This window comes from Canis lupus, chromosome 12 (assembly GCF_048164855.1).
Source record: "Canis lupus baileyi chromosome 12, mCanLup2.hap1, whole genome shotgun sequence".
Classification (NCBI taxonomy): domain Eukaryota; kingdom Metazoa; phylum Chordata; class Mammalia; order Carnivora; family Canidae; genus Canis; species Canis lupus.
Window position 1 is genome coordinate 30,449,104 of NC_132849.1, and position 16,512 is coordinate 30,465,615.

The following is a 16,512-nucleotide window of genomic DNA, read 5'->3' on the forward strand; positions in this document are numbered from 1 at the left end:
TTTGGGAACATTACAAAGACGAATGGTTTTTCCAGGTTATTTTATTAGAAGATCTAACAAAAGGAACTACATAGAACAAGCCTAAAAATGCTGTACATAGTCGATGATTGACAGCTACAGGGGACCAGTGAGCAAAGGATCCAACATCTGGATGGCAAGGTAGTAAGAGGGCAGAGGAGCAGGAGGGGCTGGGACAGCACTGCACTGACTGGCTGGACCTCATGCCAAAGGACCTGGTCTCCACAAAACGGTACATGCTCCTAATTCAGAGGCGACTCTCCTCTTTGTAAGAGTATGTGCTCTGGACTCAGTCTGAGTCACTGTCTGTCTCTGCTTCCTTCACATCCACGCTGAATTTGTATTCCTGGTCACAGCCCATGTAAGCATCACTCATGAAATACAGAGTGTAGTTGTGGGCACCAGTGGCTGGGGCTACAAAGTCAAGCTTCACCTAGAGAAAGCAGGCAGAAATCAGGGTGAGCATGGACACGTGGGGAGAATTCTCACCCTGACCCAGTATCAGAAGAAATGCTAGGGCCTGCATTCACTCACCTTGGCCTTCTGCTGCAGGGTCAGCCTCTTGATCGAGATGAGGCTATTGGACTTGGCATCACCAATCACTACCCACCAGCCCTCTTCACGTTTCTGCAATAAACAAAAGCCATGAATTTCAGCATGTAAAACTTGATGGACCTGAGACCATGGAAATGGTTATAAAAGTAGGAAAACAAAAAACCATACAGAAAGCCATAGGAAATGTCCTCTTGGGGGTGGCTTGGTGGCTTAGTCCGTTAAACAGCCACCTCTTGATTTCAGCTCAGGTCATGATCCCAGGGCCCCGGGATTGAGACATGTGTCCACTGGGCCCCTCACTCAGCAAGGAGTCTGCTTGAGATTCTCTCCTTCTGCCCCTTCTCCCATTTGTACACAAGCTCTAAAATAAGTAACTCTTGGGCAGCCCCGGTGGCTCAGCGGTTTAGCGCTGCCTTCAGCCCAGGGCATGATCCTGCAGACCCAGGATAGAGTCCCACGTCAGGCTCCCTGCATGGAGCCTGCTTCTCCCTCTGCCTGTGTCTCTGCCTCTCTCTCTGTGTGTCTCTATGAATAAATAAAATAAATATATATTAAAAAAAAACTCTTCCCAAAAATGAAATACAATTTCCCCCTGAAAGACCATTCAGTAGATTTTGAAACTGTCAAAAAGCTATGTCAAATGAACTCAGTTTTTAAGTTAATAAACTTATTGTTGATCTAGGCTCATTTCCTTATTTATTTCGTTTTTTAAAAAATGAAAGACATGAGAGACACCGAGAGAGGCAGGCTCCCTCCGGTACTGTGGGATCAAGTCCTGAGCCAAAGGCAGCCGCTCAACCACTGAGCCACCCAGGTGTCCCTCCTTATTTATTTCGAAACACCTTCTCCTATTTGTGCTTGCCAACGAGTCCAAGATACCACTATTAGAGATCTAGTCTAGGGTCTGGCAGCTGAGTCCCTCAGAGACAGTTTTAAGCAAAAAGCACATGTGCCAGGTAAGTAAAACATGTTAACATGGATATGAGCCTGCCAACAAAGAGGATCCAAAGCAGGCTGTGCCTCTATCAAAAGCCTTTGCACTGGCCACCCCGGTCAGAAAGTCCAGGTGTTCCAGTTTAATGAACTCTTTCCCCAGAATTTTTTAAACCACTAGTTTGTGAAATTAAACATTACAATGTTTCTGATTTCTGCTTTCAGTCCTCAATTATTCTCATATAAAGATCAGATTTTCTTTTTGGTCATAAAGTAGTAAGTAACTGAAAATGGAGTTAAGTGGTAGTGAGAAAGGAGAAGATCCACCACATAGAAAAGCCCAACTATCTTGGAACCATTTAAAGACAAATTCATGGGATGCTTAGGTGGCTCAGCAGTTGGGCATCTGCCTTTAAATCGGCATGATCCCGGAGTTCCGGGATCGATTCCCGCATCAGGCTCTCTGCATGGAGCCTGCTGCTCCCTCTGCCTATGTCTCTGCCTCTCTCTCTCTCTCTCTGTTTCTCATGAATAAATAAATAAAATCTAAAAAAAAAAAAAAACAAATTCATGAGGCGCCTGGGTGGCTCAGTGAAGTCCTTGCCTTCTGCTCAGGTCATGATCCTGGGGTCCTGGGATCAAGCCCCACATTGGGCTTCCTACTCAGCAGCGTGGCACCCTCTCCCTCCCCACACCACTGGTGCTCTCTCAAATAAATTATAAAAATCTTTAAAAAAAGACAAATTCATCTTAACATTCATAGAGGTTGACAATACTGTGTAACTGGTGTTTTTCACAATGACCACTCACCTAAATTGTTTTATTTTTTTATTTTATTTTTTTCCTAAATTGTTTTATTTTTTTTAAAACTTCCTGGCTTTTTTTTTTTTTTAATAAGATTTATTTATTTATTCATTCAGAGAGACCGAAGAGAGAGGCAGAGACACAGGCAGAGGGAGAAGCAGGCTCCATGCAGGAAGCCCGATGTGGGACTCGATCCCGGGTCTCCAGGATCACACCCCGGGCTGCAGGCAGCGCTAAACCGTTGCGCCACCGGAGCTGCCCCCTAAATTGTTTTAAAGCAAAAAAAAAAAAAAAAAAAAAAACCCAAATAACCACCAATAGCCCCAAGATTAAATTCTCAGCCTTGTGTCTTGTCATTACTCTAAATTTCCCTCCCGAAGTGACAATGTAACCTTGAACTCTGGATCTAGTGGATGGATAAGTCTTCCAAAAGAAACTTCATCCTGGTACTTAAACATGGAGTTCATTTGAGATGCCTTTTGTGGTTTTTTGTTTTGTTTATTTTTGAGATGCCTTTTGACAATTTAGTTTCAATTAGCTAGCTAGGGATCCCCAGGTGGCTCAGTGGTTTAGTGCCAGCATTCAGCCCAGGGCCTGATCCTGGAGACCCAGGATCGAGTCCCACGTCAGGCTCCCTGCATGGAACCTGCTTCTCCCTCTGCCTGTGTCTCTGCCTCTCTCTCTGTGTCTCTCATGAATAAATAAATAAAATCCTTAAATAAAATAAAAATTAAAATCTAAATCAATAAATAAATTATTAGCTCTGTCAAACTATCTTCTAGAAGGAAATTTCAGGAAGTTTTCCATCCATCAGTTTTCTTTCTGTCCAGCTCCTAGGACCTACCTGTGGAAAGAGAGGTGCGATCACAGGGCCTGTGACCTCCTCTTCCCGCTCCAGCTGTACCAGCACCACAACCGGCCCACCACTGTAGGGGACAAGAGGGGGGAGCGCATCAGCACCGAGGTAGTGCGGTGGGATGGCCCTGTCACTGTGTGCCCAGCAGGGACCCTGGGGCAGGGCGCCCGGCCAGCCCTGGCTCACCTGCGGATGCTGTCCTTATCCACCACTTCGTAAGAAAGCTCAATATTAGGGTAGCGGTTGCAGAAGCGGGCCACATCAGCGATCTGGCTGTCAGACAGCTGAAGCAATGCATTTCGCTCTTCATCTTCCATCTCCATGATGTCAAAAACACTCTCCACTCCCTGCAGGGGTATTCAGAGGTCAGGGAAGGAGAACACAGAGTAACAGCAAATGGAATTTGGCTCGACAGCTGCTAATCTTACTTCCTATACCATCAGAGCATCCATACACAGCTTCAGAAAGAACACAGCCCACAACTGTACAACTGTCAGGCTCTCTAGCATCTCAATATGTAACACCCTCAGAGAAATTAGAACTCCCCCCTGCTCTGACTCACCCTTCCCCAAACACAACCCCCCCACCCCCCAAATCCCAGGACACCTGTCTCAGCCATCCAACCATCCAGGTCCAGACCCAACTCACCTTGTCTGTGCAACGTTTAATATGCTCTGAAGTGAAGTGTGGCAGCTGTTTCAGGTAGGAGTCCTTGGACCACATGGCTTGGGTTACCATCTGGGCCAGTTCCATAGCTGCCAAAGCAGGGCTAAGCCACCCATTGCTGGAGAGGACATCCACGCAGGCCTGAATGAGCCTGATTGCCTGAACCAGGATAGGAGTGCAAGAGAAGGAAAGGTTGGAACTGCTACTTCACAGGCCACCACCAGCCCCTCCACTCCATACCCACACCTGCACCCACACCATACCTTGCTAAGAATTTCCTCTGTATCTGACTGCAGCTCAGCACTCAGCTGCATGCGGGACAGGTGAGCTTGCAGAAGCAGGTTGGTCTTGACGTGTGGGTCATTGAACTTAGGGTTATTCAGCTTGTGGGGGACCTTCTGAGCCAACTGGAGAGTGGAAGAAAAATAAAGAGCTGGTAATGGACAAGTGACCCTCCCCAAGAACAGCTCTCAGGCCCAAAGTACCACCCGCTGCCGCAAGCTCACAACCCTTAAAAACAGAGAAGTGTGAGTGATGTGTTGGGGTCTTCCTGTGGTGGCAGAAACACGGCATGCTCCGGGCACACAGGCTAAGTTTCAACTCTAAAGATGTGGTCCCGAATCCACGATGTCCTCCTCACCTGTCGCAGGAGGTTATCTTCATGGTGCCGGATGGGAATGTTCTCATACTCTGCCGCATTGGAGATGATCTCGATAAGCCCTCGCACCTTGGTCTTGGCATTCAGGGACATGCTGAAGAGCTCTGACAGCCAAAGGTAAGGAGAAAGGGGAGGAGTCAGAAGCAGGCAGAAAAGGAGGAGGGAGGAAAGTTAACTGCCTGGGCTACCCTACCCCTGTACTACCCCACAATACATCCCTCTAATGAACACACAGGGTGCTAGAAGCCCTGTGCCCTCTCACCCACTGGGCTGCAGGCCCCTGCATGAGACTCCTTTAGCTTGGGCTCCCCAGACACCAGCCCCTGCCGGCCCCTCACCAATGGTGGTGTAGTTGATGTAATAGTAAGCAGCAATCATGCCCAGGTTCAGGGGTGCCACATCCATCTCGTCTTCAATGCTGATGCACTTGGACTGCTCCAAGTCACTCAGGGTCTGCTCCACGAGTTCTGACAAGTGGTCAGACAGGTGACGATGGGAGATGCCTGTAACGGTGAGAGAGAAGTAGGGAGTCACCAGGAGATGGCCGGCAAGGGCCATGAGAACCACAAAAGGATACTGTGCACTCCACAGTCCACTGACCCTGCAGGTTGTAGTAATTGGGGTTCTGTGTCATGCGGCGGTACAGAAAGGTCCAGGTCAGGTAGTCCACGGCATCCTGCTTGTTCTCTATGGTCTTGGTAACAATCTCAGCATTGAAGTGGTCATGCATACAGTGGTCGAGGTGGGACTCTACTGGCAAAGGTTCATATAAAAACTTCTTGAAGAAATCCTGTAGATTGGAAAAGGAGAGATGGCAATAAAGAGTCAATGACAACACGGTCACAAAAAAGGGCTAAGGGCAAATCAACAGGGAATGGCTCTGTGTTACAGACCCAGCTAATACAACAATGGAAGAACTCACTGTACTGACTAGGTGTGTATGCCTGGTCCCACTGGCCTCATTGACCATTCTACAATGGGAATATGGATAGAGCAAGTCAAACAGGCCTAACAATATATGAAGAACCAGCCAGAAAGTAAAGACCTCAACATGTGGAGTCAGCAGCAGCAGCAAAAATAAAGGGTACAAAATTCCATGTGCTGAGAGGGTTATCATAAAAGCAATGTGGAAAATAAAAGAAACAGAAGCTAACAGAAAGAATGTAAACAAGGAAAGACACCTAAGAAAGAATCTGCTCTGAGACCAGGAATGACCTTTTTAGAGCCCTGGCACATGATGACACAGCGCCCCTCGTCATCCTGCAGTGGGCGGTTGGCATGGCCCACCATCTGAAGCACATCGTAGATGGGGTAATCCACGTACCTGGGGACAGAGGAGAAGAAAGGTGGCAAAGAGGCATCCACATGGAGACTGCACTCAGGCAGCTCAGACTCCCTCAATGCCAAAGAATAAAACGCAAATGTGGGAGACAGTGGACAATTACAGCTATCCCCCGAGCACTTCCCGTGCTCAGTTACTAGTTTCACTTGTTTCTCTCTATATCATTGTGATTTTCAAGTGTAAGAGTTGAGACTGTAAGAGTTGAGACTGCAAATCAGGGTCCTTGAACCAAAGCTACAAACCCAGCGAATGCCAAAAGCAAGTAACTCCCTAAGAAAGGATCAAATATGTAGGTCAAGCTTTCCAAACAGCTGTGTCTCAGAAGTTAGACACTCACCTGACTTAAATCCAAACCTAGAATGAATTTCAGATGTTAAAAATAAGCCCATAGCGAATATTCCAGGAAAACAAAAATCTACATTTTGAGAAAAAATTAAGAATTAAATCATTCAAGTTTTTTTTTTTTTTTTTTTTTTAATGATAGTCACAGAGAGAGAGAGAGAGGCAGAGATACAGGCAGAGGAAGAAGAAGGCTCCATGCACCGGAAGCCCGATGTGGGACTCGATCCCGGGTCTCCAGGATCGCGCCCTGGGCCAAAGGCAGGCGCCAAACCGCTGCGCCACCCAGGGATCCCAAATCATTCAAGTTTTTAAGGAAAACCGAACCTTCTACTTCTTGTTACCACACAGGTGTGTGACTTGGATCATGTCACTTTCCCTATCTATAAGATAAACAACTACCTAATCTCCACCTCAAACTTCCTGGTTCTCCAACTTGCTGCAATGTGACAGGATGACCACAGAAGCAAAAGTGAGCCTAAAGGGTATCCCTGGTGGCTCAGAGGTTTAGTGCCTGCCTTCGGCCCAGGGTGTGATCCTGGAGTCCTGGGATTGAGTCCTACATCGGACTCCCCACATGGAGCCTGCTTCTCCCTTTGCCTGTGTCTCTGCCCCTCTCTCTCTGTGTGTCTCTCATGAATAAATAAATAAAATCTTTAAAAAAAGAAAAAGTGAACCTAGGGCCTAAGACTAAACACTCTCTCAGACATGTATGTGGCTGTGGGGGAATCTCAGCTGGCTCTTCATCTCCCTAACATCTTTCCTTCATAATTTCTGTATCTGCAGATGTTATGTTCATTTTATTTTATTTTTTTAAGATTTTATTTATTAATGAAAGACACAAGCAGAGGGAGAAGCAGGCTCCATGCAGGGAGCCCGATGTGTGACTCAATCCCAGGTCTCCAGGACCAGGCCCTGGGCTGAAGGTGGCGCTAAACCGCTGAGCCACCCGGGCTGCCCTGTTATGTTCATTTTAGGAGAAGGTTCCCATTAATGCAGAGCACAGTGAGACTCACGCATGGATCTTGCCATTGTAGTACTGGGTGTCCATGATGATCACCAGGTGGGCGGCCACATTCATGCCCCAGCAGAGACTTCGAGAAGCTACCACCACCTGGATAGCCCCTGAGAGGCAGAGGGGAGAAGATGACTGAGTGCAGGCCAGCTCCCTGGGAGGATCTGTCTCCCTCGCAGGTAGGGCCTTATCCTGTGCTTCTTTTGAGAACTCAGAGCAAAGTTTGCTGGGAATGAGCCCTAATCATGACAAGGGCTAACGCAATACTGTAAGAGGTGGCTCCATGCTGCTGCTGCCCTGCTTGGGAGACTATCTTGTAGGAAATGAGATAATCCTAGAATAGAATCCCAAGCTCAGGGAAAGCTAGGCTTAGCTATCTGCTTGACAGACTGGCCTTGCTGACTGGAACGTGGTAACACCAACTCAGTCATACGCTGGCTCAGTACGTACAGCAAGACTGAGCTGTGAGCATGCCTCAAACCACAGATTCAAGCATCAAAGAGTGCCAGCATCTCCACTGCAGTGCCACCAAATAGTGCTAATACTCTGCGTGAAATGCCATAGGTCAACAAGGGACAGTGGTACACAGACCACCCAAATGAGACTCAGCTCGAGCGTTTATTACACCTCTAAGATCTAACAAACTTGGTGAGAGTGGTATCTGTGGAAAGCCAGGTCTACCAGTCAGAGGTCCTGGTCTAGAAAACCAGATTCTGAAGTAATACCACCTTTACAATGCCTGTTTTCTCATCTAGCAAGTAGGCATGATATTCTACCCATATTCCAAGGTTATTGGGAGGATCAAATGAGGTAATAGATAAACTCATCAGAAAAGAATTTTGAGGATGATGAGTCTGCTGGAGGAAAGTATCACCCACGTCCTAAAATTTCATATCTATCGCCTGTGATACCCTTACATCTGACCTCCTTCTGGCCACAAGAATTTTCTTCACCTGAGCTGAAGAGCTGTTCCACCAGGCGTCGCTCCATGGGGCTGAGGCCCTCGTGCAGGTAGCCCACCCCATTTAACAGCGTTTCCTTGAGAGTGCTGTCACTTAGTTTCTCCAGGTACGGGATTAGATCCTTCTCGGTGCAGTGCAAGAACCTAGGCAGCACAGACACTGAATCGGCTCAGAGCGCTTCCCAACCCTGGCAAGACCCTTCCAACCATTGCAGCTGGCCAGCCCCTAGCCCGATGGGGCTAATCCCCACCTTCACGAACAGGAGGCTCTTCATGGTGAGCCAACCTCAGTGACCCAACCCTCCCTGCCCCTCCCTGCCCCACCTCTGCCGCTGGATGTCAGCTGCACATGTGGTGAGGATGTCAATCGCAGTGAGGCGGGTCTGCTTTCGGGACGGAACAAAAACAATGACAGGCTTCTTGGGAGAATGTTTGGTGATAGCATGGTACACGGGCTTGGCCATGGAGAGCAGGCGAGTCTGTGTGTGGCTAATGTTGAAGCCCTGGAGACCGAGGAAAACAAAGGGACGGGCATCAGACCTGGTCCTCTGCCACAAGGCCACATAGGAGCGGGGAGGACAGGTCCTACCTGGATATGCAGCTCCAAGGGCACGGGACGCACATTCGGGTGGAAGTTGAAGGTAGAGGTGGCACTGCACCCCAGCCAGTGGGCCACATCCTTAGCATTCGAGAGCGAGGAGCTAAGGGCCACGATGCGAATGGGTCGCTCAATCTGGGAGGAGATGTAGCGCATCCGGGAGCAGATCACTTCTAAGACAGGCTGGAACACAGGGAGGGAGTCACTACAGGCACAGGCCCCCCAGCCCCCATCCCAAGCCTGCACCCAGAGTAAGCCTTCCTGTACAGCCGACCACCTCGAAATGGTCGCCTCACTCTTCCTTCTAATTAGGAGCTCTCCTATCTCTGGGTCCATCTCCTCCATAGCAGCCAATCTCCACTAAGCAATGCTACTTTTCAAGAGGACTACCAAAAAAGTCTCACATTGTACCTTTGGAATAAAGTGACAAGCAGAATTTTCTAAGCAGCGGCACCTGGTCTCTGGCCTCAGACCCCAGGCTAAGTCCCAATGCCAAGGCCTCTCAGGCAGTCACAGCTCTGAGCCTGTGCCATACCCCATTCTCGCCCCCGATAAGGTGGACTTCATCCACCACGAAGAGGTTGATGTTCTGGACATTCTTGCGCTGCTTCCACCGCCGGGAGAGGATGTCCCACTTCTCAGGGGTGCTGATGATGATATTGCCCTTGCCCAGAAGCTTCAGGTCTGTGCTAGTCTCCCCCGTCAGGAGCACCACCTTCTTGTTGAGCCTGTCCTGGAACTTCTCGTACCAGTCCATGTAAACCTGGCATGCAGAGAGAGGAAGAGCAGAGAAACATGAGGCCAGGGTAGGTCTCGTTTCATTTCTAACAAGAAAAGCTAAAAAGCCTAACAGAGAGCCTTGATGATCTGTCTATCTCAAACTACTTTATAATCCCACGTTAACCCTTAAGAGATGACACACTGAGAACATGAACAAAAGAAAGCAAAGAGTCTTGCCTCAACTGACCTCAAGCATTTCAAGGATTTAGAAAATCTTGATCCAGGCTCAGATGAAAACAGCTTCCAGAAAAATTCACATGTGACACAACACCGTGCCACCTACCTGCTCTGCCAGCGCCTCCATGGGGGTGATATAGACACAGCGTCCCTCCGAGTTCTGCAGCAGCATCCGCAGGATGGCAAACTCTGCGCAGATGGTCTTTCCGCTGCCCGTGGGCGCCCCCACAAACACGTTGTCATCACTGTTGTAGACGGTGTTGAACACTGGAAGCCGGTACAGCAGCAGGAGCAGAGGAGAGAAGAGACTCAGACCACTCCTCAGAGAAACTCAGCCAGCCAGTCAGCCATCAAGTGCCACCAGCCAATCGGACGGCATTAGGCCTCTTACAGCAGTCAGCCTATCACACCTCTCCCCCCTCATTTTTTCCACCTCACACACAAGCAACAGAGCAAGAGCCTGGACCAAGAGTTCAGGGAGCATGGAGACGACGGCAGGATGGCAGATGGAAGGAGGCCAAGTATCCCATGCTTCTATGCAGTTCTTCTCAGGGACCAGGATGTAGAACAAAAAGAACTGGCTACCTTTCTCTGCTCCTCCAACCCTCTCCTATGTTCCCTGGAAATGGTCTAATAAAGAAAGAAGGTAAAGCCTAAATCCTGCTATTCAAACTAGTTGAAGTCCAAGTTCTGTTTATTAGCTGGTTCAGTCAAGGTGCCTCTCCCTGCCTAGTTGCCAGGACACTAATAGTAGTATCACAAATGGCAAATCCCTCGGAATGGTGAAAAACATAAAAGAGAAAACACCCAGATGTACTCAGCCAAAAGAACTTAGATATCACTGCATACCCTGTGAACCTGGCCGTTATTTAAAACCATGCAGGGCAGGGGTTAGGGAGCCGGGGTGGCTCAGTTGGTTAAGCATCTGCCTTCGGCACAGGTCATGATCCCGAGGCTCCTGTGATTGAGCCCCAAGTCAGGCTCCCTATTCACTGGGGAATCTGCTTCTCTCTCTTCCGCTGTCCTTCCTCCCTGCTTGTGCTCCCTGGCTCTCTGTCAAATAAATCAAATCTTTGAAGGAAAAAATAACCAATGAGGGAGAAAGGGGCCTCAATCAATGCTGCACACACTGGTTCAATACTTGAGCAACAAGGGCACGAATCCAGCCTCCTGAATCTGAGCTCCTGAGAAACAGCAATGCACCAGATAAGATCTTGTTCTACTGGCCCTGCCCATGACACGTTGCAAAAAAGCAAAGGACATCTAATGGTAACCAAGGACTGAGAAAGGATGAAGTCCTGTTGTGCTCCAACAGTAGGCACTGATGAGCTCCATCTACCTGAGTGCTCTACTTCCATTCCTGCCACAGAACACCTCTATCTCTAGGGAACCTTAAAAGGCCCCCAAAGGAAAAAACAAACAAACAAACAAACAAAAAAAGGCCCCCAAAGGAAACAACCACCTGGGGACAGAAACACCTACCTTGGGTCTGGATGGGGTTGAAGAAAGGAAACTTATCCTGGTAAAGGCTCTCAAAGGCACTGTTTCTCAGGGCAGACACGGGCAAGGGCTGCAGGTCCAGAAGCTCAGTTGGAGGTGGGTACTTCTCTGGTAGGATCAGGTGCCGGAAGGAGACCGGCAGCTGGGTCTCACAAGCTGCAGAACAGAAATGAGTGGGGGCGTGAGCAGTCCTCCCTTTACCTAATGGCCCCTCAGAGCTCCTCCCTGCACACTGGAAACACCAAGGCAACAGCAGATACTATCACTCTAACCCCACAAAATCCAGCCCAGCACAAAGTGCAAGACACCCTTACAATTCCCCCAGAAGATCTCCCTTTATGGGACTACAGAGAGACACACTCACAGAGCCAGCGGTCAGACACCACTCGGATGAAGTACTGAGGAGGCAGTGGTTCAAAAACAGGCACGAAGAACGTGATGAGATGCTCATCCTGGGCATACTTGGCCTTGAGTAGAAAATACTCATGGTGGAGTATCACCTCACTATCCACATCCTCCACCAGAATCCAGAATGCTTCTGATGACCCATGAACCTGTCAACAGCAACACAAGGAACAGGAACATGACTCACACCTCCAACCCAGTTCTCCTCAGGAGCACTCTGCAAGTAGTCCCTCTGCCAAGCAAAGCCTCACCTTTTCATCCCACTGGAAGTCTGGCGTGATGGTCAGCTCCACTTTCAGGGTGGAGCGTGTGATTGGCTGTAGATGCACCGACAACTCCAACTTGGGGAAGAGGTGGACGTATTTGTGGATAGTCTTTCCCATCTTCGGCATGCGGATAAGCTCCCCTAGAAGGAAAGCAGAGCACTGGGGCTGCAGCCCAGCCTGCCAGGCACAGCTGCAGACCAGACCCTGAGGACAGGTGGCACAATCCCTCCACTCCCAGTACAGCCCAGAGGAGTCAGAGCCCCGAGACTAAAAGCTAGCCTTGTTACTTCAGTGGGATGTGAGTAGTGAACACAGGACAAGAGGAAGGCCTCAGAACTGGCAAGAAGGCTCAAAAAGATGTCTGAATGGTAAGGATAAGGAGGACAGCTTCCCACACACCTATTTCATTATGATTCAAGTCATATAGACGCTCAAAGGGGAAGTTTTTCTTCTCAATCTTCTTCACCACTTCCTCAGGGAGTTTCCGGAACTGGCGCAGAGGACACATGGACTGCCACCTAGCCAGGAAGGAAACAAATGACAGTCCCTTGTGGAACAGACAGCCCTCACCATGGCTTCCAATAGGTTAGCCAGGACCACACAAACACAGTCGTTTAATGGAAGGCATCCAGAACTGCACCCGCAATGGAACTTGAAAGCCACCACTCCCCACTCCTGGGCTCTACCCAAAGGGCCCTCCCTCTTCTCAACATTCACCCAAGTGAAAGTTCCCTCTTCATGAGTGAGGGCCAGAGATAAGAGCACTACAAGGCTTCCCCACCACACCCTCAGTCTGGAGACCTTAACTCATGGTGACCAGCTTTCCAGCTCCCTGTGCCCTTACATGCGTTTGTCAATCATCTTGCAGAGGTTCAGCGTCTTATCTGTCAGCTGTGCCCAACCTCGGTTCAGGACAATTTCAAAGATAGCACGCATCAACCGGCCAGCCGACTGAAGGAAGATAAAACATTCCCTCTGGTAAGTCCCCACTATTCCCAGACCTAATGAAGCCACCCAACAAGTGGCTTAATCACCTCAAACTCTCATGCAATTAGTCACACCACTCAAAAACCAAGTCCCTTTGTACTTACTTTTCATCTTTTGAATAGCAGATGCTTGCTAAACACAGAATAGTTAGAGAAGTATGGCTCAAGCTCACTGTATATCTTAACCTAATATTCATTGCATGATTTTTTAAAGCTTCAGCTTGCTTAGCACTTAGTGGTCTAGCAAGAGCAAGGATGCCAGTGACTTGCCCTTAGAGGTAAAGACAAAGCACAGCTAATAGAGCCCTTTGCTCCTTTACATTAAGAGCCCAGCAGCCATAGTGAGAAGTCATTCTCTGTAGGAAAGCAGATACCATGTCTTGTGGCTTTCCCCAGCATTGTCTTACAGGCTTCTCAAGAGAGGCACCTCTCTGCATGCTCATGATCAGTGGAACAGACTGGCTATACCAGACACACATCAACCATTGAGCCAACAAGGGCAAAAACTTGGCTTTCCTTCCCCCTCACTAGAGTCAGGCCTACTTTCTCCAAAATACACAAAAGCACAGGGCAGGGAGCTGTTCAGGTCTCCTCTGGCAGCACCACTGTGCTCTCACCTGTGTAACATACACCATGTCCGCCATCAGCGCAAAGCCCTCCAATTTCAGCTGCGAGATGAAGGCCTGGAGCAACACATTGATCTGGAAAAAAGCAAGGTTGGCCAGACGGTGGCCAATCATTGAATAGTCCAATCCAAAAAAGTGAATCATATTTGTTCTGGGATCCATGCCAGATCTTGATTTACAACCATTAAAAAATCATTACTCCACATAAACTGAACATATGAGAAGAATGCAAAAATGGGGAGAACTGAGCAGGTCACCAAACATATACTTGAATTCAAGGTTCACCTTTTAGAAAATTGTAAAACCACTCACTCCTTCTCCCAAGCAGAGGAGTGGGCTCACCTTTGCACTGGGTTCCTCAATGCTCTCCTTCACAGGAATGGGCACCCTCTCCAGCAATTTTTGCAGCTCCAGCTTCTCCTCCTGCCAAAAGGAAACAGGTCAAGGAAAAGCCAGGTGACCAAAGATAGAATCCATCTGATGACTCAATGGTGAGTACCAATCACCTGTCCCAACATGCTACATGGACTCACCTCTCTCACAGTGATGTTCTTGAACTCTGAGGACAAGGAGAAGACTCTGAAAAGCTCAATTTCACTCAGAGTGGGCTTCAGCAGCTGGTTGTAGGTCTGTACTGTGTCATTGGTAATATAGTAGTGGCTGGCTATGCGGCCCAGTTCTGTCACCTACAATGGAGAAACGCTCAATGCAATGGTATCATTAACAAGTGGCAACCTGTCACTGTGCACAACGGGTGCCCACCAGATCAATGTCAACACAAGCACCCAGCCCACACACTGAAGAAAGATGGCACAATACACTGGCCACCAGTGAACTGATGCCCACACAGAAAAGACAACTGAATTTGCCACCTCGACACAAGTGCATAAAGCAGGCATCAGCAACACCTAGTTTGCCATTTTAGAAGTTCCTAAATTCAAAGACCACGGTCCAATCCCATCTGTTTTTCTCCTGTTCCAAGCAATGGGCAATTGACAGGCAATATCCAAATCAAGAATGCAATTTGAAAAATCATCTTCTGGGGCTGCCACTTTTACTGAGACCTCTACCTTAATCCCTCAGCCCACTCACCTGGAAGTTGCCTGTCTTCTTGTCATACTTGACCAGATTGTTCTTATCCAGCATCAAGGCAGCAGTATGAACCAGATCCAATCGGCGTTGGTCCAAGAGGGGATCCCCCTTGAGGTCATCGTGAGAGATGCCATAAAGGGTTGGGGATCGGAGCATTCTGATATACAAGTAGGCATAGCCGAGCCAGTTCACTGCATCCTACAAGAAGTGAGAGCTCGTGGATCTTAGTATGGAGAAATGATGTCCAAATGAAGAGCTCCGATAGATCACTTAAAAATTAGTTCCTAACTATGAAAATGTATATTACATTGTCTTCTGAAGGTTTTCAACATCTCCTTATTAAAAAGACAGTCCTAAGATCTTAGTTAATAAGGGGAATTGTCTGCCGTAGACTTAACAGACTTCTGAGAGACGGCTCACATCGAAGATATGGGGTGCAGGATTGGAGGACCCTAGATTCTGGTGGCCCATAGCCCGACGGAGACCATCCACCCCCTGATACCTTGGCTCCTCTAGAGAAAGCAAGAAGTGCCAAAAGCAGAGCCCTTCCCTACCTTGGCATTCTGGACGTTCCCCAGCACGATTTCTGCATTAAGCATGTCAGGCAACTTTGAAACCATCTGGCTCTCAATAGGAAGTTGCTGATTGAGGAGGGACAGGTAGTACTGTAGCTCCCCATGAGATGTGATGAGTATGCCTTCACCTTTGGTGTCATACTGGGGTCTTCCAGCACGTCCCAGCATCTAGGTCAGAGATGGGAAACCAAGAGGGCCGTGGCCGCAGAGTTTATGGATTTGTTCCCAGGCCTCTACTTCATAGAACCCCACCTTCCATGTGCCACCTTTTGTGGCCTCCTTGCATTTTATATACAGAATACTTTACTGAAAATAACCTCAAAGGCTCTATACCTGCAGAATGTCCAGCGCCCCTAGCTCTGTCCAGCGCCCCTTCTCTGGACTGTACACCTGGGTGCCTTTGATGATGACTGTATGGGCAGGGAGATTCACACCCCAAGCCAGTGTTGCTGTGGAAACTAAAACCTACAGAAACAAGAAAAGTAATAAAGAAAACAGACATATGTTACCACTAGAGGGTTAGTATCCTCAAGTCCTCTAGGAAACCGGCCTCAGAGCTTCTAGCAGGACCGAGGTAGGCTCCATACTTGTCAAGGTAACACTAGAATAAAGAGGGAAAGAGTCGGGACACCTGGGTGGCTCAGTGGTTGAGCATCTGCCTTTGGCTCAGGTCATGATCCTGGGGTCCTGGGATCAAGTCCCACATCCAGCTCCCTACAGGGAGCCTGCTTCTCCCACTGCCTACGTCTCTGCCTCTCTCTGTGTATTTCTCATGAATAAATCAATAAAATCTTAAAAAAAAAAAAAGAGGGAAAGAGTCCTTGGGTTCCCCTCATCTACCCAACAATGAACATTTCAAGGTTCTAGAGATACTTGCAAGGCAAAAGTGTAAACCTAAACATTAAGATTACTAGACAATTAATAATATACCCTATCCTGAGACAGAAAACAAGGTCCCAACCTTACAAGGCCCTGCTTGGAGGTACCTGCAGTCACTAACATGCCTCCTTTGTTATGCTTAGACACTTTTCTCAAATCACTCACCTTCCTTCACACAGTAGGTAAAGACCTGGAAGACGTGGCACAACATTGTATCCACTGTACTACCACAACCTTATGACCTGGTTTCCCTGAGCCACAAACAAAGTACTGGGCACAAACATCTGGCATTTGACAAGCAGGTCTTCTAAAGCCTACATTTTACTCCCCCTCACCTGAATGTGTTTATCAGCAAAAAGATCCTCTACAAGTGTCCGGTCAACTCTGGTCATGCCTGCATGATGAATAGCAAAGCCATACGGCAGAAGATCCTTCAGCTCCAGGTTCTGTGGAACAGAAAAAGAACAGATGATTAGGTGAG

At 48.3% G+C, this 16,512-nt stretch overlaps 1 protein-coding gene across 1 annotated transcript in view; it reads right to left on the reverse strand.

Annotated features, from left to right (window-relative positions):
- Positions 1–23: 23 nt before the first annotated feature.
- The window catches only part of SNRNP200 (small nuclear ribonucleoprotein U5 subunit 200), a 32,622-nt gene continuing 16,133 nt past the window's right edge, over positions 24–16,512 (reverse strand). Inside the window, exons 18-45 of the mRNA XM_072770355.1 lie at positions 16,367–16,477; positions 15,486–15,617; positions 15,132–15,320; positions 14,578–14,775; positions 14,019–14,171; positions 13,828–13,908; positions 13,477–13,560; positions 12,718–12,824; positions 12,273–12,391; positions 11,859–12,013; positions 11,567–11,756; positions 11,185–11,358; positions 9,809–9,969; positions 9,281–9,508; positions 8,737–8,928; positions 8,472–8,650; positions 8,140–8,291; positions 7,188–7,296; positions 5,706–5,814; positions 5,091–5,280; positions 4,829–4,993; positions 4,473–4,594; positions 4,096–4,239; positions 3,815–3,991; positions 3,353–3,513; positions 3,155–3,236; positions 553–645; positions 24–451 (exon numbers count right to left, since the gene is read on the reverse strand). Coding sequence (XP_072626456.1) covers positions 308–451; positions 553–645; positions 3,155–3,236; positions 3,353–3,513; positions 3,815–3,991; positions 4,096–4,239; positions 4,473–4,594; positions 4,829–4,993; positions 5,091–5,280; positions 5,706–5,814; positions 7,188–7,296; positions 8,140–8,291; positions 8,472–8,650; positions 8,737–8,928; positions 9,281–9,508; positions 9,809–9,969; positions 11,185–11,358; positions 11,567–11,756; positions 11,859–12,013; positions 12,273–12,391; positions 12,718–12,824; positions 13,477–13,560; positions 13,828–13,908; positions 14,019–14,171; positions 14,578–14,775; positions 15,132–15,320; positions 15,486–15,617; positions 16,367–16,477 — 4,101 coding nt within the window. The 3' untranslated portion in view covers positions 24–307. The remainder of the gene's footprint in view (positions 452–552; positions 646–3,154; positions 3,237–3,352; positions 3,514–3,814; positions 3,992–4,095; positions 4,240–4,472; positions 4,595–4,828; positions 4,994–5,090; positions 5,281–5,705; positions 5,815–7,187; positions 7,297–8,139; positions 8,292–8,471; positions 8,651–8,736; positions 8,929–9,280; positions 9,509–9,808; positions 9,970–11,184; positions 11,359–11,566; positions 11,757–11,858; positions 12,014–12,272; positions 12,392–12,717; positions 12,825–13,476; positions 13,561–13,827; positions 13,909–14,018; positions 14,172–14,577; positions 14,776–15,131; positions 15,321–15,485; positions 15,618–16,366; positions 16,478–16,512) is intronic.